Raw genomic sequence first — 26,999 nt, 5'->3', positions numbered from 1 at the left:
GAAAGTGTTAACAGCAGCCAGCATCATCATTGGCTGTGTCTGCTCTGTATGTGACTGTCCATGCTGTACTGCTTAATCTTTTAAACTCTTACCCTGCTGGGCAGGCTGCTCACTAGGAGTCTGCTGTGCATTGCTTGGCTTCAGCCTGGCTTTGGGCAGGCCAGATCCTGCTCCCAGATAGCTGGGCCAGCTGATCATTCTTCTCCTCTGGGGGGTGTGTGTAAATGTGTGTTTGTGTACACTCTTGGTGTGTGTTCTGTGGTTTTTAGCTCTGGACACAGAGTGTTTCTTTAACAAGCTGTTTCCACCTCAAGGGAAGGAGCTCTTGTGCAGGGCTGTGGGGTGTGAGACACACTCCCCTGAACTCTCTTTTATTTTGTGCCTTGCCTGGGGTGAGCCCTCCCTGTGGGCAATCCTTGGCTCATCACCTGCAGGACAGCAACAGTGCACAGGCTGCTCTGGGGCCTGCAGTGGACAGAGCTGCTTCCACAGGTAAGTCCTCTCCTGCTTTGCCCTCTCCTGCACCAGCTGAGCTGAATTGCAGCTTCTGGGTGCCCTTGAAGAATGTGTGTGTGTGGCTGTCTCAGCTGTTCAGGCAGCCAGGCTCTGATCCTGCCTGGCTCTCTATCCCTGCACATCCTCAGCTCCTCTCCAAGTCCTGGCGAGCTGCAGGAGCTCAGTTCTTGGCCTTGGTGCAGGGTTACTGAGTGAGACTGCTTTGGGACTGGCTGGGCATGAGAACACTCAGTCTGCTTTGGGAGCTGCTGTCTGAGCTGGAGCTCTGCTTGGTGTGTACAGTCTGGTACAGAACAAAGCTCTTGGGGGACACCATCATCTGCACAGGTTTTGTCTTAGTTGGGACTGATGTGGTCCTGTTTTCCTTTGGCTGGAATTCATTGGCATTTTAGTGCTTCCCCTTGGCATGTCTCCAAAATCCCTTGTTGGCTGGTTCATGCTGTGGGATGGAAGGGCTTAATGAAGTGGTGGTGTAACACATCTGTGTTACCAAAATAAGCTCCCTCTTATCCCATGTCTTAATAAAATCTGAACAGCAATGAATCAGGCAATGATGCTGGAGTGTAAACCAGCATTGTTGGTGTCTGATGAAGTGCACCATGAGCTCAGACTGAGAGGTCTTTCCTCTCATCTGCTTTTCAGCTTCTCAGAGAGCTCTGGCACCACTGTGTTGCTTGTTCTTGAATTGTGTTTTTCTAAATTTATTCTTCATAATAATTGGAGGAGGACTTCCACTTCTAAAAGCAGGTTCCACACAGAAGCACAGTTTGTGAAGAAGGTGGTGTGGTATGTCAGCTGAGAACTCCCTAACCCAGAGCAGACCTTGACCTTCACTTAACCCAGTGGCTTCCAGGGGAAAGAGATGGGGAGAAGATTTTGTTTAATAATGCTGCTAGGAAGCTGTGTTCCACCTTCAGCATCTTTAATTAAAAGAAGTTCCTATAACTACCTTGCTGTGATTATGAATGACACAAAAGTGTTTTTTCTTCTGCAGCCAGATGACAGGAAGGCACTGAGCTTGGGCAGCAGCTGTGTTCAGAAAGGGTTGTCAGGGGTGTAGGCAGAACCATCTGCCCAGCAAGGCATTTAGCTTGGGCTGCTTTTTCCAGGCCAAGATAGTAAATCAATAGCTTATTTTTCATAGTGTTACAAGTAAGATGTCAATGGGGAGATTTACAGTGTAAACAGGAAGAGGGAGCTACCTTTATTGGCTTCTTAGTGTCCCAGATGCATTAGTGAGAAAACAAAACAATATTGCACAAAAATAATGCCAAAGCAGCTCACCCTGAAAGGGGTTGAAGATCTAGAAACACAGCAGTGCTCTTACCAGAGATTTTACTGTTTCTTTTAAATAGACTTTAATGCCCCCCACTGCCTAGGGCTGACCCTCCCTTCCCTTCTCACGGGGCCGTCAGTTCAGTTAAACTCTTGTTTGAACAGGCCCTTTCCTCTCCACATGCCAGGTCTGCTCTAGTTAAATACAGGAAAAGGTGGATATAGAAATGGGGAGGGGTTTTAAGAGATCATGGGGTGAGAATTGCTCCATTTTGTTTCAAATAATTTTATAATCTGCTTCTCGGGAGATTCCTGTTGCCAAATGTTTGAAGTAATTGCAAAACTCTGAGATGACTGTCAAGAGCAAAATAGTAAATATTATGCTGGTCATGGTTGGAATTCTCTTCCATTCACCTGGCAGATGACAGAGCCCCTGGGTATGAGAGCAGCAGCCCTCCCAATGCAGTCAGTACATGCAGTTTCCACTTGGGCTTTGTCACTGGTGGTTTTTTTAGAGCTGAAATGAAGGCTGTAGTTTGAGCACAGCAGTCGTGCTGACCTGAGCACTCAGGTTTGCTGCACCCCACCTCTGTTCTGAGGCTGCTGCATTGTGTGGAGGGGAGCAGTGAAATGGAATAGGAGCTGTTCTGCCTTATCAAATAAAACTCTTTGCAGTTATTTTTACCTCAGCCAACTCCTGCTGTGGTCTGCCATGGTCCCTGCAAATGTGATTTAGGGGACAGTGGGTGGATATGTGCAGGAGCCTACACAGGGGGAACTGCTTGAATCCTAAACTTTAGCCCTCATAATGAAGGCCCTGCTTTTGTTGGGAAACACTTTTGACTTCCAGGTTCTTCTCCTTACAGAGTGCATGGTTCATGGTTGTTTGCTTGTTTGGTTTTGCTCTTGGTGTTTTTTACCTTATTTTTCATGGAATCTTTTTCTCTCTCTCAGTCAGTTTGCACCTCTGATCTAGTCAATGCTAAAGCTCCTGGTGCCTTTGGCACAAAGCCACAGGTACTTCTGAATGTAGCTGCCTGTCCATGTATCTCTGTGCTGAAAAGTCTCTACATGTGAACAACCAGGCCTGAAATTTGCTTTCTGCCTGTTAGACTTGCAGTAAATGAGGACAGCTAAACTTGGTGCACAATCCTGAGCAAGGAGTGGAAAAGAAAACTGCAAAGGTGTTCCAGGGTGCTTTGGGGTTTCCTTTGCCAAGAGCATCCAGTGGCCTGACTGCCAACATGAACTGAACATGGAAACCTTTCCAACTTGCCTGAGAAAACACAGAACAGGAGAGGAATCTGAAGGCATAGATGCTGTAAGGAAAGAGATTCATTTTCTGCTCTCTCTCTAAGGCAGAAACCTGAGGTTTCATCCGTGTTATGGGGTGTGATACTGTGCCATTATCCCTCAGTGTTAAACAGGAGGAACAGTGAAAAAAGACAAGAGGTAACAGGAGTTTGACTGCTTTGGGCCCTGGCCTGCACTGTGGTGCTCAGGCTCTCTTCCTTGGGTGGGTGGTACCTGTGTAATTCAGCCTTGACCAAATCTATCTTGACCTGTTGGCAAGATGTTTGCAGCCTGGTAACATCCCTTGTCCATGTGTGTGTGTGTTTGCTGTTTAGGGCTCTGAGTGGGGACATGAAACCTTGGAAGTGCCTAGAAGGATGTGCAGCAGCCACTGGGACAGACATGGGACAGACAGGCATGTGAGAGACAGGCTCAAGTCTTGCCTTCTGCAGTGGCAATGGGTGTGACTTTGTCTCCTGATGTTAGTCACACCCCAGTGCTTGTAGTTACATCCTAGAATTTACAAATGGCTGTGGAGCCACCCTGTATTTGAAAGGCCACATCAGAACGTGTAACCTGTTCTCCTCCTAATCACAGCTGTGCTTATCAGCGTGACTCCCCTGGCTGGTTTGTGGTGTGCACTGCTTGTGCTCCCCTCCCAGTATTTCAGCTGGATTGGAACTGCTCTGAGTGTCAGATGTCTTGGAGAGATGGGAATTTACAGCTCTGCTGCTCCTGGCCTGCCGTGCCCTTTGTGCAGGCCTGGCTGGGTGTGAGCTGTGGGTGATTCCTCAGCCGGCAGCACTCCAGGGCTGCTGGCTGCAGTTGTCAGGAGGGAAGATGAGCAGCAGAGAAGTTGTGCTAGCAGAAGGGAGATCCTTGGAATTTGCATGCTACAGAGCAGTCGTGTCTGGACTCTGCTGGATAATCAGGTTAGCTTCCTGGATTTTTCTAATGACTCTCAGTAGCTGTAGTGAGCAGCTGCTTCTGTCCTGTGGGAGGATGCCTTGGCTTTCCCTGAGGTGAAGAATGGCCTCAGTAGTCCCAGCTTTCACATAATGGGTGGATCATGGAACCTCTCTGCATGGGCATTAGATCTGCATGGATGTTTAATCTGTCCCCACAAATACACCACTGAGAGCAAATGCAACATGTTTTAGTAACAGACTGCTGCAAACAGATCAGACCTGTCCTCCAGTCTCTGCATGAACTCTTCATGAAATATATGGGCAGATTAAAGAACTCTGATCTTCTTTTTTAGATGTTTAATGATCTGGGTTTGACACACCTAAAAGATTAAAAGTGGACTGCAGTTAATTCATCTCCTAAAGACTTAAAAGCGCTGTCTGCAATGGGGATAAAGCTCATCTGTGGTGGAGACAGAAGTTTCTTGGAGGCTGGTTAACATCCATGGCCTGGGATCCCCCCGGGGGAGGGAGGGAGGGAGGGTGGAGAGAACCACCAGCTGTCCTGCTGCTTCCATATGCAAGGTCCATTGCTTTCTCCTTCCATCTCAGAAATAAGATGCAGTTCTCAATCTGTACATGCACATACACACTTGACTCACATGCGAGTCTCACCCTCCCTTAGCAGGCATTGAAATATTGTGTAAAATTCCCAAGTGACAGGTCTTGTTCCTGCAGCCTCTCCACAGGGTTGAGAGATGACTTTACTGGAATGAGAGAGCAGAGGATGCAAACCTGAAATGGGTGTTGGTGATAGTGGGAAAATCTGCTGAAACTTTGGATTCACAAACTCCTTTTTTGCATGCTGCATAAGCTGCAGTTGTCATTCTAGTGTCCAGCAATGCATTTAGACCCTCCCTTCCTGGGGTGCTGATTCCCTTTTGTCCTGTTCCCTGGAGAGGCTTTGATGTCTCCTGCAGCCTGGGTGAAGCTGCTTGTTCAGCTCTGGCTTTGAGCTGCTGGCTGTTTCCTGGTGAGCTGGGTTGTGTTTTGCTGCAGCCCATGCTCCGGTCAGCTTGTTCAGCAGTGTGAGGGATCATCCCCTGGCCATTTTCAGAGAGTCTGTCAGCACTGATAGTTGGCTTCTCTTCAGGTGCCTCAAGGAGAAAGGTGGTCTGAGCCCATAGGCAGGCTTGGAGCTAACTTGGGATGCTTTTGTCTTTGATTTTACCTTGTACTGAAGAATGAGTTTACAAATTAATGGGACTTTTTGTTGCTAAATGAATTGGTTTTGTACATCAGGGGGGCTCCAGGGCTCACTGAACATCCTTTCAGGTAGGTGTACTGTCTTTATGTAGAGAAGAGATAGAAAGGATGAAGAAAAAGTTTAGTTTTGAATCTGTTTAGCATCCTAGCAGAGCCTTTTCTTCATCCATACCAGAAAAATAAAGTTGTAGGGATTTGACATGACTAATGTATCTGTGCTTTTTCTTTTGAATTTGATCTTTGTGTCCTGGGGGACAGGCTCCTGGTGTAGGTAAACACCATAATTTTAATTTGTGGATCTCGGTTTTGCGTGAAATTGTACATATTGAGTGTGCTGTTTCCTGGATTTGGAGATGATGATTCAGGATATGTCAAAGAAATAAGCAAGATGTTTACCTTTCCATAGCTTAGTTATTATATCTTTTAGAGAATGGTGCTGTATTCCCCAGGCAACTGCATTCACAGCCATCCACACTGATGTGCTTCGACAGGCTCAGCACCTGGGCCTCAGTCCCTGATCCTGCTCCAAGCGGCCTGGCCAGCACTAAGAAATAAAGTGACATGTTTCTGTATTGTTTATCACCAAGTAAACAGTGATATGCAAAAGCTGGAGCTAAGGTTGGAAGGCACATTAGTGACTTAAAGGTTACAAAGGAAAAATAAAAATAGAAGGGGGTGTTGCATTACAGTAAATTATCCCTAAAGCAGCCATGTGTAAATCCCAGGAACTGACTGAGCTGCAGCCTGAAGGAAAATGAAGCAGTGTTTTGCTAATATGTTCTTCAGTTGCAGTAGAAGCTTTTAAGTGTACCCACCCCATATCTGCTGTGTGTGTATCCTTCCAGTTTGGATTCTGAGCCATGAACTAGATCACAGAGCTGATCCAGCTTAGAAGGGAAGCGTCAAAGATATTTTTCTTTGAGCTGGCTGAGTTCTTTATCTGGACCACAGGCATCTGTGGGGTTGCAGAACTAAGGGGATAAGAGGGGAAAGGGCAGTGAAGTGGTTTATGGCTTGGTGGGGGAAACCTAAAACCCTATTGCTGCCAAGACAATGCATTGTCAAGCTATGGCCTCACACATTCCCTGGCACAGAAACACAAGGGTGCAAACTGCCCGAGCTCTGCTCTGCTCTGCAGCTGTGGGGATGTTTCTGGAGTGAGTGTAGACATTACAGACTTGTGCTAGCCGTGGTACCATTCACAAAGAAGCCACAGTGATGTGGGGCTTTGGCAGGATGTGCAGCTCCCTTCCCCCTCCAGGATTCTAGGTATTTACTTAGGCAGGCAGGTCTGAGCTGCTGTGGCTTCACTGCTCTTTTAGCAGGATTAGCTGGAGCACAGCTCGCTTGGAATCTTCTCTGCATGCTGCTGTTAAGCCTCTCAAGCAGCTATGGATGTTGTGCTGCTGTGAAAGTATGACACGTGCATTTCAACCATTGTGTGCCTGTGGATTAGATGCAGATAATCTTTCTTTTTACTTAGAAGTTAATTTCTTTTACCCTTCCTGCTTTCACATTAGGTCTATGATTTCATATTTCCAAAGAATGAATGTGGCACCCAGCAGGAAGGGTGTAGGCAACAGGGCAAGGGAGCAGTGTTGCTGTGCTCTCTCTGAGTGCCAGTGCATTTGTAACTGTACATTTGTTAGATTCTTCCTTACCCCCCAGCCAGGTGAAATTTGAAGCAGTGAGGGAGGGAAGCAGTTTAGAAGAGGGGAGGGTGACAGGGTCACAGAGGGAAGGAATATTATATTTGAGTAAAACAAAAGAAGATGAAAATGGGACAGAGATGAAAAACAAGATGAGAGGATGGAAGCAGTAACTGAGGAGGGAAATGCTAGAACAGGCTCATATAAGCTGAACAAGGCCAGGCTGTTGCTGTCAGAAGCAAAGGTGGAAGTAAATGCTTGAGTGGGTTTTTGCAGAATGGGTGAATTAATGATGAGCCTCTGCAGCCCCAGGTGGTTCACAGCCCACTGTGCTAGTGCTGTGAGAGAATGTCAGAGGGCCAGGAGTGCACACACTCCTGTTGTGTGCTGAGAGGGCTCATGGCTGCGTGTCACAGCTGCTGCTCTTCTCTGTGGGATGAGATCTCTTTCAGGTTGGCCCGAGGAGGAGCAAGGGCTGTGCCTGGTGCTGAGGTGAGAAGCAGAGCACACGTGGAGCTGTGTCCTCAGTGCCTCTCAGGTGCTCTCTCAGCACTCTGTGTTGGAGCCCATCAACCTTGTTTGCCTGCCCTTTTTCTTGTCAGCACTTATCTGTTGTTGGTGTGGTTCATCTTCCTCTGGCCTTGATGGCAAAGTTGTTGATAGTAACTCTGAGCCTGGCTGGCCCTAAAATGAGAATAAGAACCCTCGTAATGCTCCCCTTGACAGAGACACTGGCTAAGAAACCAGGTGCTCTTGCTGCCTTGTGCTGTCTCCACTTGGCAGCAGAGCAGCTGAAGTGTCAGAGCAGGTGAGCTCCTGGCTCTGATGGCTCTGCTCTGCTCCCTTGCTCCCAGGTGGAGGCTGAGCAGGCTGAGCTGGGTGCTGGGCTGAGGAGATGTGAATAACCCAGTTTCCCTGGCAACAGCGGCTCTTTCATCACAGACACACAAGGCTACCTCTGTTCCTGGTGCTCAGGCTTGTGTCATGTATCTGGCTCTGGCACTTTGCTTTGCTGGGGAAAATGGCAAATAAAAGCAAGAAGGTCTTTTTGCCTTTGAGATAATTAAAATCTCCATAGGTAGATTTCAGTGCTGCATTCAGCAGTAATAGAAAGAAGAAGGATTATAACTACTTCTAAGCTTTTTAACGTGTGAAGAATCCCTGGAGGATACAGAAATAAAGTTTTAAATTCTGTATGGGGCTTTATGAACAGATCACATAGCAGTCTGTGACACTGATAGATTTGTGAGATGACTTAGTTTCTTTTTTATGGCTAGGGAGACAAAGTGATTCAAAATAGACTGAATCTTGTTGCAAACCTAGGAATAAATATCCTTCTGAGCTGATCCTCCACCTGGCATTTCCTCCAGTTTCAGGTAAAGGTTTTCCTGTGCAGCAGGAGACAGAACATGTTATGGGAGGTAGAAGTGTGAAGCTGGTTTTTAGCTGGAGAAAGTGAGGAAAGTGGAAATACTGTTATTCACTGCAAGCCTTTCTGCTAATGTATTTCAGTCTGCATTTACTCCCCCACTAACAAAAGTGGAGCAAACTATTCATTTTGAGAGTGAGCACTGGGAGTGAAAAAAATATTCCTGCCTTAATTTCCACACAGTGACTTGGTCTTGTTACTGCAGGAGTGCAGGGAAATGGGTTTGGATAAGAAGAGTTTGAAGAAACTTCTGCAGGAAAAAGGAACTCTGCCTTGAGTGGGCTTGAGGCCAGCAGGAGTGCCCAGTACTGATGTTCCTCCTTGGGTAACACCCAGTTGTCAGTGGTGTATCACAGCTTTCTTGGGTTAGCAAGTTCCTGGTTTCAGCAACTCCCATTCAAGCTGCTGTTTAGCAAATCAACTTATGTGGTGTTTTCTGAATGGTTGTGGACTCTGCAAACCTCTAACATCTAGACCAAAGCTCCTTCCAGAGAACAGATACCACCTTCCCTCATGTTGCTGTGATTGTGTACAGTCTAACAAGTCTTTTGAGGAACTCTGAGAGCTTGAGCACAAGGTAATAACTCGAGCAGGTGGGTGACATAAAACACACCGAGTTTGTTAAAATAATATTGCCACAGCCCTTCAGCAGCCTCAGGGCCTTGTACCAGGCTGTTACTTAGCTGGGGGGCATTTGGTACAAGCTGAGACAGAGGCTCATATCTACAGTGAGTTTATTGTTGGGTTTTCAGTATATTGTTTGTGTAAATTCCCAGACCAGCTCTCCCTCCTGAAAAAGCCACATAGATCAAGTTTTATTCTGTTCCACATAAAGTTCACATCTTTTACTGAAATGAGTCATGCTTTAACTGAGTTTACTGTGAGGGAGGAAAGTGGGCTTTAAAATGTTACTCCTCCACCCTGCCTTAGTGATGTATAACAGGATTATTAGTATGCTTGGCAGCAGCTGCTTATTATTTTAGCAGAACCTGGATATTTGTGAAAACAAGAATTCGCTTCTACTTGTGTTCAAGTGTAACTGTTTTTCCTTTTTTGATGGCTTTGTCTTCCATGAGCTCACTGGCTTCTCTAAAGGCAGATCTAGCTTATCTCCTTGGGGTTGTTTTTCAGTCTGGGGAGAAGGGTGGCATTCTGTGAAGAAGAGGAGGAACAGCTCTGCCATTTTGTGGGCAGTGGCCTGTGCATGGCTGTCCCTGTCACACACAGGACATTGCTGGGCACTGACAGGTGAAAGTGCTTCACAGGCCCATGGAGGTCCTGGTGCAGTGTCACTGTGTGGACACCAAATTTGGCTCCTCTGTGAATATTTCTTTGTGCAGAGAGATGAAAAGCTTTTTAACTTATGGCAAAAGAGCTGTTCAGTGTGTGTGTGTCCTTGTTACAGATTTTTGGAGTGGAGCAGTGTCTGTACACAGCAACTAAAGATGCCATAAGCAGTTGTGCTACTCAGGAGGAGGGGCAGCAACAGAAGAGGACCTTTTAGGATTTTATTTTTGCTAGTAGGTTGGTTCACTTGACATGTAGGACCTTTGCTACACTTCTTGTTGCTGAGAGGTATGGAGAGAGTTACAATTCTCCCCTGAGTTAGGGGAAAACTGAGTTAGGTATTACCTATCTTGTCATTATATTACAAAGGTTCTATTGTCATTACATTGCAAAGGTTCCATATTGCTGGAGTTTCAGACCTCCTTGATGTTTCTTGTAGGCAGCTCCTGTAGGCACTGACTCTTCCTTGTCCTCACAGCAGCCAACTGACTCCAGTTCCCCTCAACCACCCAATCCACTCTTTTATAACACTCTTCTTATTGGCTACAGCTGTGGCCTGTTAACATCAGGCCTGCTCCTAATCCTTAATAATTGGCTCTGCAGCAACTCTTTAGGGGTAAGATTACATTCCATACTACCTTATATTCTATCCCCCTGCATATCTTACCTAAACTGGCGGGGGCATCATCTGCTCTTGATTGGCAGAAAACCCAGAGTCTGTTACCCAGTAGGTTCCTAAACCCAGACTGGCAACTTTTATGGAGCCAGCAAAATCATTTATTTTGACGTTAATGCTTTTGAAGGAAGATGTGGAGGAAAGAGCTGTAATTAAACAACAACTAATGCAAGAAAGGACTTTGCTTTTTAGGACTTAGAATAAGTGAAATGAACTTTTGGTGACAACACGAATTTAATGATATTTGCTCCTCTCCTGGATGTGTGTTTGCTTTCCTGATGCGTGGCCCAGGGGCTGTGGGGCTGTGCCCTGGCCGTGCAGGCTGAGCAGAGCCCGTGTTGTGGTTTGTGTTTTGCAGATGCCCCGTTCGGGGGGACCCCGCCTGGCTACGCCTTCGATGCGGAGCGCGCGGAGGAGCAGCGGCGGCACCATGACATGATGCCCTTCATCGACGACTCGCCCTCCTCCTCGCCCCACCTCAGCTCCAAGAGCCGCGGCAGCCGCGACACACTGTCCTCGGGCTCCCTGGAATCCACCAAATCCGTGAGTCCTCCCCTGCCTCTCTGCTCCAGCAAAGCACCATTGCCAGGGGTGCTTGGGCTTAGTGGGGACAGACAGGGACTGCTGGTGCTGTGGGACATTGTCACCTGTTGTCATCTTACTGCAAAAGTTCCATGCTGTTGTCTCCTATCACAAAAGTTTCACGCCTTCTTGGCATTTCTCATGAGCAGCTCCTCACAGCACTGACTCTTTCTTCTTCACAAAGCAGCCACTGACTCCAGTTCCCCTCTCAAGCAGCCACCCCACTCTTTTATAGCATCTTCTGCTCATTGCTTACAGCTGTGGCCTGGTAAAGTCAGGCTGTTCCTAATCTTTGATAATTGGCCCAGCTGCAGCTCCTTAGGGGTGAGATTACTTTCTACACTATCTTTATTTTCTTATATTCTATCCCCCTACAGTCACCATGATATTTTCTGAAAATTCCTCTTTGCCCAGGATTTTCTCCTGGCAAGCTAAGAAGCCTCAGAGAGGAATGAAAACAATAATTATCTGATTGCTGCTCCTGTGTTTGCTGCTTTGGAATGTGGCTAGGACATTGTTTACCAACAGGTGAATGTTTGATTGGTTCCATGTGAACCAATCAATGGTTTGGCCAATTATGGCCAATCACAGCCAGCTGTGTTAACTTTCTGATTCAGTCATGGGTTTTTTTATTATTCATTCTTGTTAAGCCTTCTCTTTCTTTAGTATAGTTTTAGTATAGTATAATATAGTATAGTATAATACAATATAGTATAATATCATAATAAATCAGCCTTCTGAGAACATGGAGTCAGATTCTCATCTCTAACCTCGTCCTGGGGACCCTCACAAACACCACAGTTATTTTTGGGTAGATTAAGGGTTTTGATCAAGCATCTGGAAGATCTTTCCTTCACCCTGTGAAAATGGAATAAAAAGAATTAAAAATGCCAGCTCTTACATGGTGACTTTGGTTGGGAGATGGCCACTGCTCGTAGTGGGTTTGATATTCAGTAAATAACTGTCTGTATCATCAATTATCATTGATTAAAAATACAGAAGGGGCTGCCTTGCCTGACCTGTGGCTTAACATGGCCCTGCAGTCTGCCTTGCTTTGGTTTTCTTTCAGGTTCAGTAGCATGGCTATAGCTTGGAACTTCAGGAAAATTTCTCTTTTTGGTTTTACAGTGTTCTTGGGAGTGGGACATCTGCCTGCCTTGGTGAAGAACTCTTGGCTCTGCTGTCTTCACAGTCCAAAATGTCTTAGTTTCAGCTTGGATTTGTCTCTTTGACTTTCAACCTTTTGTTTCTTTTTATCCTTTTGCAATAGATTGCAGAACACTTGAGTCCCAAGTTACTTTCTTCCTGAATATTTTTGTCTTTTTCAAACTTTTGGGTTCCCCAAATCATTCATAAAGATGTTCAATAGCACAAAGACAACTGTCACTTCCTTCCTACAGTACTTCAAAGAAAATGTGCCAAACAATCTCGAATTCCCACATTGTAAATGACACTTTGAAATCTCTCCTCCAAGTGTTTTAACTTCTGTGTTGCCTTTATATTGTTCCTTCCTGTTAATTAAGATATCATGGAAGATAATTATGGATATTTTAGAGATATCAGTGTACGTGTAAATCAACACCATCACCATTATCAGGCAGTTTTATTTATCTTGCATCAAAAGGAGAGTCTGAGAAGTGCCACCAACCATCATCCACATCCTGCTGCTCTCTGTTGGTTACTGTCACAGCTATGCTTGCTTCTTCCAGCATGAATTCTGGGCTAAGAATCCTTCCTGAAACAGCGTCCTTGTTCTTTCTCATTTCTAAAATTCATTGTCAAGATCTCTTAAAGCATTATCAAGTAGATATATTGTTGGTGTTTGCTTAACTTTATTTGACTGTAAAGTGTAGAATCTAGTTAGCTGCTTATGCTTTAGTGTATTCATTTTGAGATGCTTTCTTATCTTTCAAGATGAGAATTCTTGTGATATCTAAGAGGCTTTTGAGTGAAGAAATTATCATTAGTAAATTCAAAAAGCTCCAAAACCATTTTAATATTGGCTTGAGATTTTCAGGTTATGTTTCTCACGATGAAGGAAAAAACAGTGTGTGACTCCACATGGCTGAGAGTTATCTTCAAAGAACCAGTTATGACAGTGACTGGAGGCCTGGAGGAGACACTGCCTAATAGCTCATCTTTTACTTTATTTGTTTGAATATTGCCTCATAAGCATTTAACAGCAGTTAATTTTAAAATTACTTTAGTAATGCTTGAAGGCTGCTTCTTCAAAAATAATTTTTAACATAAATTGCTGCATTATTTTCTCTGAGAATAAAAAGATGTTTTAGGGCTTCCAAAATCTAGAGGTGTCCTGACACAGATTGGACTTCTAATCAGAACCTCAGCTGCTTCACTTGAGCCTGTCTTAATCACAGGTGACAGTCCCTGGGCAGTCCGTGACAAGCAGAAAGAGTCTAATTTCTATCCAGGTATTTCCCAAGCAAGTTAAGCAAGTTCAGTCATCACGAGCTGTGAGATGGCTTTTGCTGAGCTGTGTTTTCAGCTACAGTGGAAAAGACATCAGTAACAAAGTCAAGTGTCAAACACACTGCTGAGCCAAACACATGACGTGTGTTGGACCAGAAATACCAGGACATGTCTCTTCCATTTTCTTTGGTACTAAACTTGATTAGCAGAAAACATGTTTTGTTTAGATGGGTTTGCTTTTCAAGTTGTCTTCTTGCCCTTTTTACTTTTAACTGAGGTGCCTGCAGTTACTTCTGAAAATTTCAGATTATTTTTATGACCAGAGTCTGGAAGTGAAGTGAACTCTATGCAGCAGCACAATGCATGCACTACATACACCATGGCAAAACATGGAGGGTGTAAAGTCAAGAATTCTTGAATCATTATGATAACTTTGAATTACTCAATTGTCCCATCTTTCCTGTGGGCTCCTGTGCAGTGGATACAGTGAATGGTACTCAGTGGATTCAATATTTCATCTCCAGAGCTGCACCTTATTTACAGGACACTGCAAACTCCAGTCTGGGTACAACAGTGTTCATTTCCATGAAGTCCAGATACAGCTGGAATGCCACACAGGTCTTAATTGTCCTGCAGTGTTCCTGTGAGATAAGAGGATGGTATGTTCACTAACCACAGGTAATCAGGGCAGACAGGTTATGGGAGAAGCATCTGCTAATTTTGGGTGCTTAATGTGAGGTGTGTAATGTTCTGCAAAACCAGGTTCTGACTTTTAGCACAGCTTTCTTCACATTAAAGTAAAATTCATTTCACTTTGCAGCCAAGAGTTAACTGCACTTCAGTCAGACACCCAGAAAATGGAAAATGTAGCAAACTGACGTTTTAAATTTATTTTTTATAAATATAAATCTAAGTAATTCACTTATCATCACACAGGCATTGCAGCATTCTGCTGTGATGTTTATCTGCCTCATCCATGAGACCTCTTGGGAGCTGCATTTTTGCTAACTGAATATTGAGGGCATTTTGCTTTGACTTCTTTTATGGGCTTGCTCTGGGCTGTGTAATTTTCTGCCCGGAGTTTGTCTGAGTTCTTCCACCTCCCTAGAGCAGCTTGGCCCATGCTTGGGTAGCACATCAGGACTCACCTGCTCTGTCCAGCCCCCATGGAGAAAGTGCAGGCTGCCAGCAGCAGGGTCTCTTGCTGGAAGAGAATGAAGGGAAACCTCCTGGACTGCTTGTGAGGGAGCCTCCTGCTGTTCCCTCAGTGTGTAGGGGGACTCCCAGCACATTCTGGAGTTGCAGCTGGCTTCCAGAGCTTTGTGGTGTTTACACTTTGCACCTGGGCAGTGTTTTGTACTCCCTCCTACCACCTGGATCTCCTGAGCAGATGAGGAGATGCTGCCTGCTCTGTCTGCAAACTGTGCCACTCCAGCCACAGCTGGGGTATCCCCCATTCCCCCTGTTCCCTGGAGCATTCCCCCATTCCCCCTGTTCCCTGGAGCATTCCCCCATTCCCCCTGTTCCCTGGGGCATTCCCCCATTCCCCCTGTTCCCTGGAGCATTCCCCCATTCCCCCTGTTCCCTGGGGTGTTCCCCCATCCCCATTCCCCCTGTTCCCTGGGGCATTCCCATTCCCATTCCCCCTGCTCCCTGGAGCATTCCCCCATTCCCCCTGTTCCCTGGGGCATTCCCATTACCCCTGTTCCCTGGGGTATTCCCATTCCCCCTGTTCCCTGGAGCATTCCCATTCCCCCTGTTCCCTGGGGCATTCCCCCATTCCCCCTGTTCCCTGGGGTATTCCCATTCCCCCTGTTCCCTGGGGCATTCCCATTCCCCCTGTTCCCTGGGGCATTCCCATTCCCCCTGTTCCCTGGGGCATCCCCATTCCCATTCCCCCTGTTCCCTGGAGCATTCCCATTCCCATTCCCCCTGTTCCCTGCCCACTGCCCAAGCTGTTGCTGCCCAAGGAGGAGGCCAAGGCTGCTCTGGCATTGCTTTTGTGTGTGCCCCAGAGAGGGACAGGCACCGGAGCTGTTTGTGGTGTGGGTCTCAGCAGCCCTTGACTTGTCATTTGTGTGGAGAGGAGGTCCTAACAAATGTTTGTAGAGTCTGACCCAACTTGCTCCATTTCTTCTGGCTCTTCTGGAGTCTCAGGCTGGGCTGCTGATGCATGTCCTGCCATAAACCAGTGCTTTTGCCAAACTTTGCTCTCAAGCAAGCCTACAGGGACAATGGAAAAAGGAGAAATAGGTTCCACTAATGCTTAAGATGTTTGTTTATTTAACTTGAGGAGAGATTAAATTTTCCCAAACCTTCCTTTCTGTAGCAGCTGAACTGTTATGATTGAACTTTACAGAAATTCTGGGAATCTCTCTTGGAAAATGTCAGCCCAAATGTTTGCCAAATAAGACAGCGCTGGTAGCTTCAGAAGGTGTCAGACTGTTGGTAAAAAATAGTGATAATTCACTCCCAGAAAGAGAGAGAATGTGTCTGTGAGGGTGAAGAGCAGAGAAAATACCTGGATACAGTTAGAGGAGGACAGAGGGAGAGCTTGGTACAGTGTGAGGCCGCAGGGAGGTGTAGGGACAGCTGGAGACTCAGTGAGTGACAGCCTTCAGAGGAGAAGGGTTCTGGAGGGGTGGCTGGCAGCCTGGAGGCCAGAGAGGGCTGGGAGAGGGGAACCCTCACTCACTGTCACCCTGTGCTGCTCCTCATCCGGGAGAGGCTGCAGAAGTAGGAAAGGCCTTGGAGGATGCTCCCCAGCACAGGCAGCTCAGGGATGTGCACAGGGCTCTGTGGAGGGGGCAGGGCAGGCAGTGGAAGAGCAAAGCTCATTCCACTGCCCCAGGAAATGAGGAGAGTCCCTTCTCAGGAATTTAGAAGATGAGTTTTTGACAAAACAGATCTTTCCAATCTTGCATATATCAAAGCAAGGGAGGCAGGGGTGCTAAACTCCTGCTACTACTTCCTACTGTCTGTTCTGTTTGGGGGAGAAATTGGCTGGCACTTACAGGCTTTCAGGTCGAATTTCTCTTTCCTTTTCTGCTGTGTGTCCATGGTTGGTGCAGCATTGGCAGCCACTGCCTGTCCTCAGATCAGATCCCTTTGTTCTGCTGTCTGCCAGCTCAGCAAGAGCAGGGCTGGGGCAGAGCAGGTTGTGGATTTTGCTCCTAGCTTGGTCCCAAGGGGATGCAGGAAGCTGACCTCTGAAGCTACACAGTAAATGGGATTACTGCTCCTCTTGGTACTACTTTTGCTAGCTTGTCCTTCCCCCTCCAGCATTTCCTAATCATCCTTTCTTCCTCTCAGTATTTGAATTGGTTTGTTTGTTTTGTTTTACTGTCACTTTCCCCTCACCACCCCCAACAGATGAAGCTTTTCCTTTTTATTCTCCAATTCTTTGCTCCTTAAGGCTCTGCCTGGATGTCAGCCCTTCCTGAGGAGAGCTGGCACACCAGTACTGATGTTATAAATAATGTTGGCTCCTCTCCCTGCTGCTTCCCCTCCCCACATGGAGCATGATTGGCTTGATTACAGAATTTGCCCCATTTAATATCACCAGGACAATGAGACACCTCCAGCAGAAGCTTTCAAACATATTTACACTTGAAAAATTGAACAGAATGTTTTTCTCCTTGGTAAGCTGGCAGCTTCTGTATGAGATTGTGAGCTGTCCTTATGGGAAACCTTCCTTTGAACACATTCATTGCATGGTGTATGAACAGCCTGTACCAAAGGAAGAGTTAAAGTGCCTTTTAAACACCCACTTTGAATCCCCGATTCTCTTAAAAGAGCTGTGTCAGCAGCAACCTCTTTGCAAAACCTTACATATTGTGGTTTCTGGATTCTTAATCTGTGCTCTGCTAACATTTGCAAGAAAACAATTATTGCTGTTAATTTAAACAAGAACCTGGCAGCCCTGAGCTCTTTAACCAGAGTCAGGAGGAGCTGAATCTGTCTAAACCTCGGAGCTGGTGAATGTCAACCTCACAGTAATTGAACACAGCACAGGATGCCAAGCTGGTTAGTAAACTAAAGCACTTAGGCTGACAGGCTGTAAACACATCCAGCCCAGCCATGGCTCGGGGCCAGGGTGTGCTCTCTGATATCTCCAGATATCAAATATGTGCTCTCTGATATCTCCAGAGCTTCCAACCCCTCTCACTGGCCGTGCTTCAGGTTGCAAGATTGCACTGTGACTCAATCTTTTGGTTTTTAAGGCTTTGGAATAGCAAAAAGCATCACCCAACGGAGAAGAGAGGAGAACACTGGGATCTTATGGGCATGAGATACCTGTGTAATTTCCTGTAGCCTGCTTTCCACCTTCCTTATTGTTTTGGTGGTTTTTTAATGTAATTCACGAGGAGTGGAAGCAAAGCACTGATGCCTTGTTTGTTCAGGTCTGGCTGGGTGCTTGGTCCTCACAGCTCCCACAGCAGGGAGACAGGAATGCTCTGAGTGCTGCCCTGGTACAGCTCTGTAAGCTTTATTCTGAAATGTGGGTAGAGAGGCAGCCAAAAGATGGGAGGGCCGTGGAGAAAGGCTACACATGGATGCTGGCATCAAAGAGGCAGGGACAGTCAGAGCATGAAATACCAGTCAGACTTGTGCAAGTGGAAAACAGGCTAACCGAGCTGGGGAGGAAGCATGGGCTGGACTGCTGACCACCTGGCACTCCCTGCTGAGTGCTTGGAGTTTGTCAATGCAGGCTGCTCCCACTTCCTGCTGGGAACATCCCATCTGCACTTTGGTTATAGGTGTGTTTTCCCCATCCTCTTTGGTCTGGTAGCTGTGGTACCAGCTCCTCCACTTGCCACAAGCAGCTCCAAGATTTCAAACTGCTCCCTTCTTGCCAGGGAAGGGGAAAGGAGTCCTCAGCCTTGGCAGGTCTCCCTGTACTGGTGGGAAGCTTGACAGCAATGCCCAGGATGTTCCCTCTTGGCTGTCCTGGCTGGAGAGAGGAACAGAGGGCAGTGAGGCTGCTGGAATCAGTGTTGCTCTTTGTTCCCCTTCTGTGCCAGACACAGGCAAAGCAGAAATGCCCTTGGCCCAGAGTGCATCACAGCTTGGCTGCTGTGGGCAGCATGGGAGGCCAATGCCACAGTCTGTGCCTGCTCACTGCTCTGCTGGTCTGGGTGAGCAGTGAGCCTGCTCCCAGGTCTGTAAGTGAGGAATGTTGTAATACCAAATTAATAACTTACTCTTCTTCCTCCTGATTTTGGCACCAAGTGAATTTCTGAGTCTTGGAGTACGTTTCTTAACATGTGTGACTTAAAAGTACTCTGAGGCTGAAGCAGCACAGGGGCTGTTTTCCAGATGTTCCTGGTGCTCCATCAGCCCCAGCTGACACTGAGCAAAGGCCTCCCTCAGCAGGAGCTCTTGTCAGGACACAGCTCCCGGGAGGGAACAGGAGCAGCAGCACAATGCACAGAGCAGCTCCCTGGTGCTGCACTGATCCCTGGCACAGCAGGAGCAGGGGATCATCTTTTCACTCTGGAGGAAGCTGTATGTAAATTCGAGGTACTGCATTGGAGATCTTGTAATGTGCCCTGTGATTGTTGGAACAACTCCCCTGAGGGTTTCTTGAGCAATTGCTGTGCAGAGCATAAAGCAGCCAGTGCCTGCCCCGGGTCCTGTGGCTGCACTCCTGCAAGCATCACACTTGGACAAATGCCCCTGTTAACAAAGGCTTAGGACAAATCCGTGGACTTTGCACAGTGCCCCTGTGGTAATGGGCAGGAAGGAAGGCCTGCAGTGTGTCCTGGGAGATGTTTGTCTCTCTGAAAGTGCATCTCTTAAAGGAGGAAATTAACATTCTGGCAGAAAATGCCTCTCTGTCAGCTGACGGTGCCCAGCAAGGGCTGGCCTGTAAATTAAAGCTTTTTCTTGTGAACAGAAAACTGTTCTCAGTGCTTGAAGGAAAACGGGTGTGCCACTGTCATGATGGGCAAGTTTAAGTCATTTCAATAACTTATCATTGTGTGCTGCTCTTTACAGATGTTACAAACGCGCCCAGCTGGTTTTTAAATCCTCACCTCCTCCAAGAGAACCTGGTAAAGATAATTATAGTGCTGTGTCAATATTGACCACTTACCTCATCCTCAGCAATGCAGACTTTAGAGCACTGTTAGTTTTTCTCAATGCTTCTTTGTGTAGCTGCACTTTTTCTTTTGTAAGTGTTGTAAGACATCTCTGGAAACCAAGAGCAATTGGGTTTTTCTTGCACCAGGGCTGCCACATCCCTTCCTCTTTGGATGAAGGCAATCTTTGTTAACCATCCTGGGGCTGCCTGTCTTGATTATGTGTGTGTACCATGCCTTACAAAGTGGTCCATGAGCTGGGCATCCAGGCACTCCTGGCACAGAGTCCATAAGGGATGGTCACAGCCCTGTTGAACATTTCCATGCCAGTCACACAGGTGGCCATGGATGCACAGTCTGGTGCAGTGTTCATTTTACCATGGACTTTGTCACTTGTGTTCTTCTGAAGTCTTCTGAACACTGACTGGTGAATTACAAATTTCTGCCGCCTTTGAGATGCCCTTTCAAGATTTTAAAAGGCACTGTGGTTCTTACTGAATGCCACTGAAGGGTGGGCTGCAAAGAGAAGTTCTTCTTTCCATGTAGTACCTAATGTGTGTGTAAATCTTACTCATTTCCTTAGAACAGCTTCTGTCTGCCACTTTTATTTAAGAGGTGGTGGTGGCATTTGACACCTTGCAAAATTTTTACGAAGTAGTTGCTGCAAGTCTTTTAGGCTAGAATACAGCTTGTGAAATTTAATGAAACTGTTTGAAAATCAGGATGGTTATTGATGAGACAGAATCCAGAAATATCTGGGAGCGTGAGGATCTGTTTCTTTCTTTGTGTTGTGCGTAGGCTCAAAGTCACAGGATGTGATAATTCCTGCAAACTGAACCTCTAGCCCAGGTACCTCATCTGTACATCTGCAGAGGACCCTAAACTAAGTGGAGCTTTTTGGGGGGCAGCTGTGGGGCTGTATGTTCAGTCACTAGAGTGGAGTGTACTGCTCTGCTTCCTGATCCTCCCACTGTGAAATCAAAAGCTGAAGATTCCTCTGGATATTAAGAGTAGGATGGAGCCCCAAAAAACCTACCCAAATCCCTTGAAAAGCATGTACCCTTTCAGAGCCAACTTCTGACTCTATTCTTAGAGACATTTAACAACATAAAAAGGCTGCAAGAGTTTTAAAATGCTATTTCTGTGAATGACAGAAATAAAAAGAACTGGGAATAGGACTCTGTGAAAGGGGGATGTTTCTCATTATTTATAACCTTTATTGCTTGGCCAATTTTTTCTAGAGTTTTTGGAAAGACTCAGTTTCACTTTATCAGGTTAAACACTTTTCAGGTAACAGTTTTGAGAAGAAGGATAATTGAAATTCAGCAGAAGGGATTATTGCTTCTCTTCCCACTTCATGCAAGTCTTCCCCATTAGCCCTTGAATGCAGTTATGTGGGGCCTTTCCCCCCCTCTCTTTCTTCACTTGTTCTGGTGAAGAACTCCTTCATGGGATCCCAATAAGAAAATCAGCATGTGCATTCCAAGCCATGCTGGTTATTCCATCCTCTCACTAACAACAGGCACTGTGCTAGGTGGCACTGAAAAATAATTCAGGGAATAGAGGGGGGTGGGAGGAAGAGCAGCCCTGGGGAGCCAGGTCAGGCTGTGCACACCTGGGGAGGGCAGAGCAGAGATCCTGTCTGCTCACAAACACAGCTTTGGAGAGCCCCTGGGGAAGGAGGGAGGGCATTGCACAGAACAGGGGCCCTAACATTTGTTTAGGAGGATGAATTCTGAATTTTTAAGTTCTATGTTTTGAATTTTGTAAAGAGGTCTGGGCACCTAATTGAGACACCACAGTTGGATGACTAAAGCTGCAAACTGTAAATAATCTAAGTGGTATTAGTTGCTAGTAAATAAAAATTTCTTTATGTTTTCTTTATGCTTTTCTTTTGTGTTCTATGTTTGCATATTTCTAGAAACAAGATGCTCATCACAAGTGGATGTTTTGGTTTTTAGTCTGAAAGTAAATTGAAAAAGCAAGTGTGCTCTGGTCAACTGAATGGTCTTGTACTCTTTGTCCTCATTCTTGGGGTTTTTTCTTACTCTCCCTGCAACCTGCTCTTAATTTTTAAAATTTTTTTTCTCCTAAACAATTTCTTTGTAGAGTGAGCCAGACCTGGAGAAAGGCCTGGAGATGAGAAAATGGGTCCTGTCAGGAATCCTTGCCAGTGAGGAAACCTACCTGAGCCACCTGGAGGCCCTGCTGCTGGTAAGGCTGGGGCCAGGTGCCAGTGCAAACACTGGGGCTTGAATTTTCACTGCTGCTCCTGTCCAGAGTTTCCCTGAGCTCCACATGCCATGGGTTACAAGTTGCTGGGTGCAGAAAGTACCTGTTGCACCTCCAGTAGAGAGGGAGGCTTGCAGGAAGGAGTGGATGGAGCAGAGTTTGGGAGTTGTTAATGTGGCAGTATCCAGGAGCTCTCTTTAGGTATCCTGTGCTAATTATTACATGTTGATGTACTGTTGGACAGAGATCAGGGAAATGGAGTGCAAAGGGATTTTAATTGCAGCATTAATAACCAGGGAAAATCCACCTGCCAGGGGTGGCTGATCCTCCTGAGAGACCTTGTTCATGTCTAGCTTTCAGGAGTTGTGTCAATGCAAATCTCACTTTTCATTAGGATGAAAAATAACTCTATGGAGGGATGTGTTGCAGTGTGGCAAAGGTGAATGTTCATAGTTTATTTATAATTATTTCTTTCTTTCCTCATTTCAGCCTATGAAGCCTTTGAAAGCTGCTGCCACCACCTCCCAGCCCGTGCTGACCAGTCAGCAGATTGAGACAATATTCTTCAAAGTGCCTGAGCTCTATGAGATCCACAAGGAATTCTATGATGGGCTCTTTCCCCGAGTGCAGCAGTGGAGTCACCAGCAGCGTGTTGGGGACCTCTTCCAAAAGCTGGTGAGTCAGCTGCCATCACCAAAGGTGCTGGTACCCCTCACCCATCTCACAGGAGCTGGAGGTTCCCTCTGGTGGCTGCAGACACCAAAGGGATCAGAGTCTGTGGCTGGAATAGATGAGAGGTTTCTCACCTCCTCACTTTGCCACTGCAGTGGAGGCCCTACAGCAAAAGTGGCTCTTTCATTGTCTTTAATTAAAGACTGCAGCAAGCTCTGGTGGTAAAATAAATAGAATTTCACATAAATGTTGAATCTCCAGAGTTTCTGCAGAGTCCTCGAAGCATTTCCTGTAGATGGAGATGGGAGAGTGGCAGTATTACCAAGTGAACTTCTGAACACCAGCAGTGAAGTGTTCCTCATTGCTGTGGAACTCCCCCACTCATCCTTCCCTCTCTCTCTGGTGCTTTGCTGATTTTTGGTCATCACCATTGGCTTTGCTTTTCTGCCACTGTCCTGGCCTTTCTGTTCCCCTTGCTGTTGTGCTGATGTAGTCAACCTGCAGCTGAGAATCCTCCAAGCAACCTCAACAAAATTCTGAGTGCAGAAAAGGACAAAGACACATACAGCATATTCCTGAGGCTGAATTAAAATTGCTGAGTTTCTGAGCCAGATGACAAATTGTTTGCATTCTAGGAGGTTTTTTTGGCCCCTTCAGCCTCTCCCCTAGCATGTGCAGAGAGCAAAGGATTAAAGGAGCTGTTTTTTCCTTTTTAGAAAAGAAAAGAAGCTCTGCATTCCTGAGGTGCCTCTGGTTCTCAGGGTAGGAGTGACATTCCAGTGAGGGGTTTATTGGCTGGGGAGTGTGCTTTACCAGGGTCCATCAATTGTTAGCAGCTGTGTAGCCCAGCATCAGCCCCATCCCCTATGGAGCAGGGGGAGCTGGCCTGGAGGATGATGCTTTCTGTACATGCCAGCAGCTCAAGATGAAAATCCAGGAATCTGCTTTTCCCTGCCAGCATGTTTTAGCCAGGAGGGGTCATGTTGGTGCCTTGGTGAATAGTTCATGGTATGCAGTTTGAGCAGCTGGTTTGAGAGGACAAACCCAGCTGCTGCTGGGTGCTGGAGCAGACACAGAAGGCTGCTGGAAGTGACACAAGCTGCCCTGGAATTGTGGTGCAGCAATGGGAATAGCACTAATTGGAGAAGACCTGAATGTATTCCTTGCAGGGCTGTCCAGCAGCCCTCTACTCACTGCACACACACTCAGGCTTTTGTTTCAGACCATTTCTTGGTGCTGGCTGATCTCGGGTGCAGGAGTTCAGCCCTTCCTCTGCTCCTATGTTCCTCTGATTTTTCTGCCTTTGTGACAGAATTGATGATTTTGTTGGATTAGCATTGGAAACAAAGGAACAAATTGCCCTAGTGCAGGAGGCTTGGAGCTGGCATGGCAGCTTTAGTTTCGGGTGCTTTGGTAGAGCAGTGGTGGGAATTGTTGGATGAGATAAAGCTAATAACTCCTGGCAGGCACTGGGAAGCAGCAAGATGAGACAGACAGCAAGAACATCAGGCTTTATAAGGCATCTCCACTGGATGTACATCAAATCTTCTGGAGCAGACTGTTTACTCGTGGTCATGTCATGCAGTCTGATGATGAACACTGAAATATCCAAATGTCCCTGGGGACATTAATTTTCTGTACTCACGCAAAAAACAGCACAGTAGATTGAAGTTACAGATAGTGGATGCAAAGAGTTTTAGAATTCTGTGTGTTCTGGCACAAAGCATGATCTATTTGCAACGTCAAATTGACTGTTATTACACCTTTTCCTGTTGAGAAAAAGAAAAGATGCCAGGCGTGTGGGAGTGAAATACGCTTCTCATTTTTGGAGAATATATTGTGCATATTTTTTTACAGCTAGAAAGGAAACTCTTTAGAGCTCTTTTTAGAAATGAAGACATATTTAGCAAACATGCTCACAGATAGGCCTCAGAAACAAAAAATGTCCAAAAGCCAACCATTTCTACCAACTCTTGTTTCATTTTCAGTGAGTTCTTTTTAATTGAAAAAAAAATTAATCAGCATGAAAATGGTGTGTGAGCATTATTGCTTTCATTGGAAGCTCAGTTTTTAATGAAAAAGATGTCTTTGTGATGACACATTCAGAGGAGGAAAATGAAAGCTTAGAAAGACTGTTCAAGAGTAGCAGGAAATGAAAGAGCTGCATGGGAATGGAGAAACTTTAAAGCTCTGCCATGTTAGCTGGCATCATCCAAATCTGAATGGCATAAGCCCTGCAAATGGGCAGTAATTCTGACAGCAGCTTCTTCACAGGATGGTGCCTCAGTGGCAAATACAGATCTCATTCTCTCCATGCTGCCGGGGTCATCCCTGGTGTAAGTGAGCACAGTTCAGCTTCAGTCATAACTGTGTTATTTTGTGTAAGGGTTGAGATTGGTTTCTAGTCTTTCAGTAAAATGTCACCTAGGAAATAGCTCACTTTTCTCAGCCCTGTTAACTGAGTTGGTGCAGGGAATGTTGTCCTGGGAGTGGCTTTTTTTCTTCCATCACCTCTGGCACAAAGCTCCCCAGAGAGTGGGGAGCACAATGGTTATGAGAGAGAGCAGGAGAGGGAAGGAGCAGTGGGGAAGTTGCTGCTCTGCCTCTTGCACGTGGGCTGCAGCAGTGCTGAGGTGAGTGCAGCCCCTGGCAGTGTCCCCTTGCTGCACCCTTGGCTGCTGCCCTCAGGTGTGCCCAGCCCAGCCTGGCAGCTCTGCAGCACAAAGCCAGCTCTGCACTCCAGACAAGCTTGGAGCCTACCCAGGGATTTCCCAGGCTGGATCTTGTGTTCTCTGGCATGAATATGGCTGAAGTTCCTAAGTCAGCAAACGGTGTCAGTGCTAAGACTCTGTGATAATAATGACTTACTGCTGCTCTCTGAGGCCTGTTCCATCCTCTTCTGGAGCAATTCCATATTCCTTCTGCTGGAAAAAAGTGCCATTTTCTGTCACCTAGTGCCCCAGTCACTGCCATCCAAACATTTCAGCCCTCTGCTGCCCTTATAATAATGCTCGCTAAGGCAGATATGGGTAATATCTGGGTTTGATTTAGTCTATCCACCATGCAAAGGCCAACAAGTAGCTTACTGGGGTCACATTTGTGCTGTTGGGCTGAATCATTCCTCCCTGATTCATATGTTGTGGCAAAAAGCCAGCAGCTCCAGTTACATCAATGAGCTGCAATATTAATAGATACTAATCTGGCAGTTTAGAAGGAAAAATAGATGTCAGAAATAAGGATGTGTCACTCTAATAGGTTTTCACATCCTTCACAAGTAAACTTGTTCAGCATAGGGTGGAACTGGGTGCAGTACTGGTTGGACAAAGTTAAGAGGTCAGAGATGTCATTCTGGGCCTGCTCAGTATTCCCTGCAGTTGTTTGGTGTGAAGGAAACATGACCTGGTCACTGGATACCAAGCCTGACCATCCCAAACTGTCTTTTTCCCCAGCATTTATTATATTTTGTTTTGCTTCCTGCAGGCCAGCCAGCTGGGAGTGTACCGGGCCTTTGTGGATAACTATGAGGTTGCCATGGAGACAGCAGAGAAATGCTGCCAAGCCAATGCTCAGTTTGCTGAAATCTCTGAGGTAATGTCACGGTGCTCAGACACACGAGCTGTCTGGCTCTGACTAATGCCCTGCCATGTCACTCCTGTCTATTCTCCAAGTACCTCTGCAGCCCTGACTTCTGGAGGAGTTGTGAGCTCCCACAGACTCAGCTCGTGTCCTTACACTGAATTGTACCCTGGGCTGGTCACAGACACAGCCTTTGTGTGCTGTCCCCACCCAGGGAATCTGCTAGAAACTGGCATTGCTTTGAACTTCTCCAGCTCTGTGCCCCCTTCATGCATTACTAGAAGGGAAAGCTCCATGTGAGTTTCTCAAATGTTTCTCTTGCTAATGATGATTCTGGCTGTGGTATAAAAGCCATCCTTAATGGCTTGCACTGTGGCTGTCAGTGGGATTGCAGGCTTCACTGGCATGGAGAGGAGAGGGTAATTCTCTCATGAAAAAGGCAAATGTGTCAACCATAAATCTATAATACTATTCTTTGGCCTGCTCTGATTTCCTCCCTGACAGAGGAGTACCTGTCTCAAAGCATTTTGAATATTTTTTCAGGCTTCCCAGACCATCAGCTTTCCCTGCAGTGCATGGTCTCATTGACTCTTTATATTGCAGTGGTTATTTCTTGAAGAACTCAGTTGCCAGGAAAACATGAATTTCATATGTGTCTCCTTAAAAACAATCAGATAAATCATCAGAGCTGAGGGCGTTTAGTGCTCTGAGAAAACTCCTGAGTACATTCTATATCACATGTCCCTTGAGACTTATGAGAAAGAGGTAAAATATGATCTCTCAGTTTTGCTGTTTCTGACAAATAATTCTGAATCATGCCAGTATCTACTGTATTTGGAATGATGGTACTTCTGCATTTGTGTCCTGGTGAGAATTTTGGAGCTGAGCACATTAATGCAATGGCCCATGGCAGAGAGCAGAGTCACAGACAGTGTTCCTGTGCTGCTGTGGAAGAGCTGACGTGTCCAAGGTCACCCAGCTCTGAGTACAGGAGTAAGAAGTGTAACCTGAGGGTATTGAGTGCCAGTGCTGTACTTTATTTATTGCTGCTGGCAGTGGCTGTGTGCTTATGGACATCTCTTTTCTGCAGGTGATTTAAAAGCTCCCCCATCCCCATTGCTGTAGGTG

At 46.2% G+C, this 26,999-nt stretch overlaps 1 protein-coding gene across 1 annotated transcript in view; it reads left to right on the top strand.

Annotated features, from left to right (window-relative positions):
• BCR (BCR activator of RhoGEF and GTPase) overlaps positions 1–26,999 on the top strand; it is a 94,096-nt gene that overhangs the window by 35,704 nt on the left and 31,393 nt on the right. Inside the window, exons 2-5 of the mRNA XM_066562195.1 lie at positions 10,655–10,839; positions 21,501–21,605; positions 22,113–22,298; positions 25,776–25,883. Coding sequence (XP_066418292.1) covers positions 10,655–10,839; positions 21,501–21,605; positions 22,113–22,298; positions 25,776–25,883 — 584 coding nt within the window. The remainder of the gene's footprint in view (positions 1–10,654; positions 10,840–21,500; positions 21,606–22,112; positions 22,299–25,775; positions 25,884–26,999) is intronic.

Source organism: Molothrus aeneus, chromosome 18 (genome assembly GCF_037042795.1).
Source record: "Molothrus aeneus isolate 106 chromosome 18, BPBGC_Maene_1.0, whole genome shotgun sequence".
NCBI classification, from domain to species: Eukaryota; Metazoa; Chordata; class Aves; order Passeriformes; family Icteridae; genus Molothrus; species Molothrus aeneus.
The sequence above is the reverse complement of the archived record's forward strand: the minus strand, read 5'-3'. Positions and strand labels throughout refer to the sequence as shown.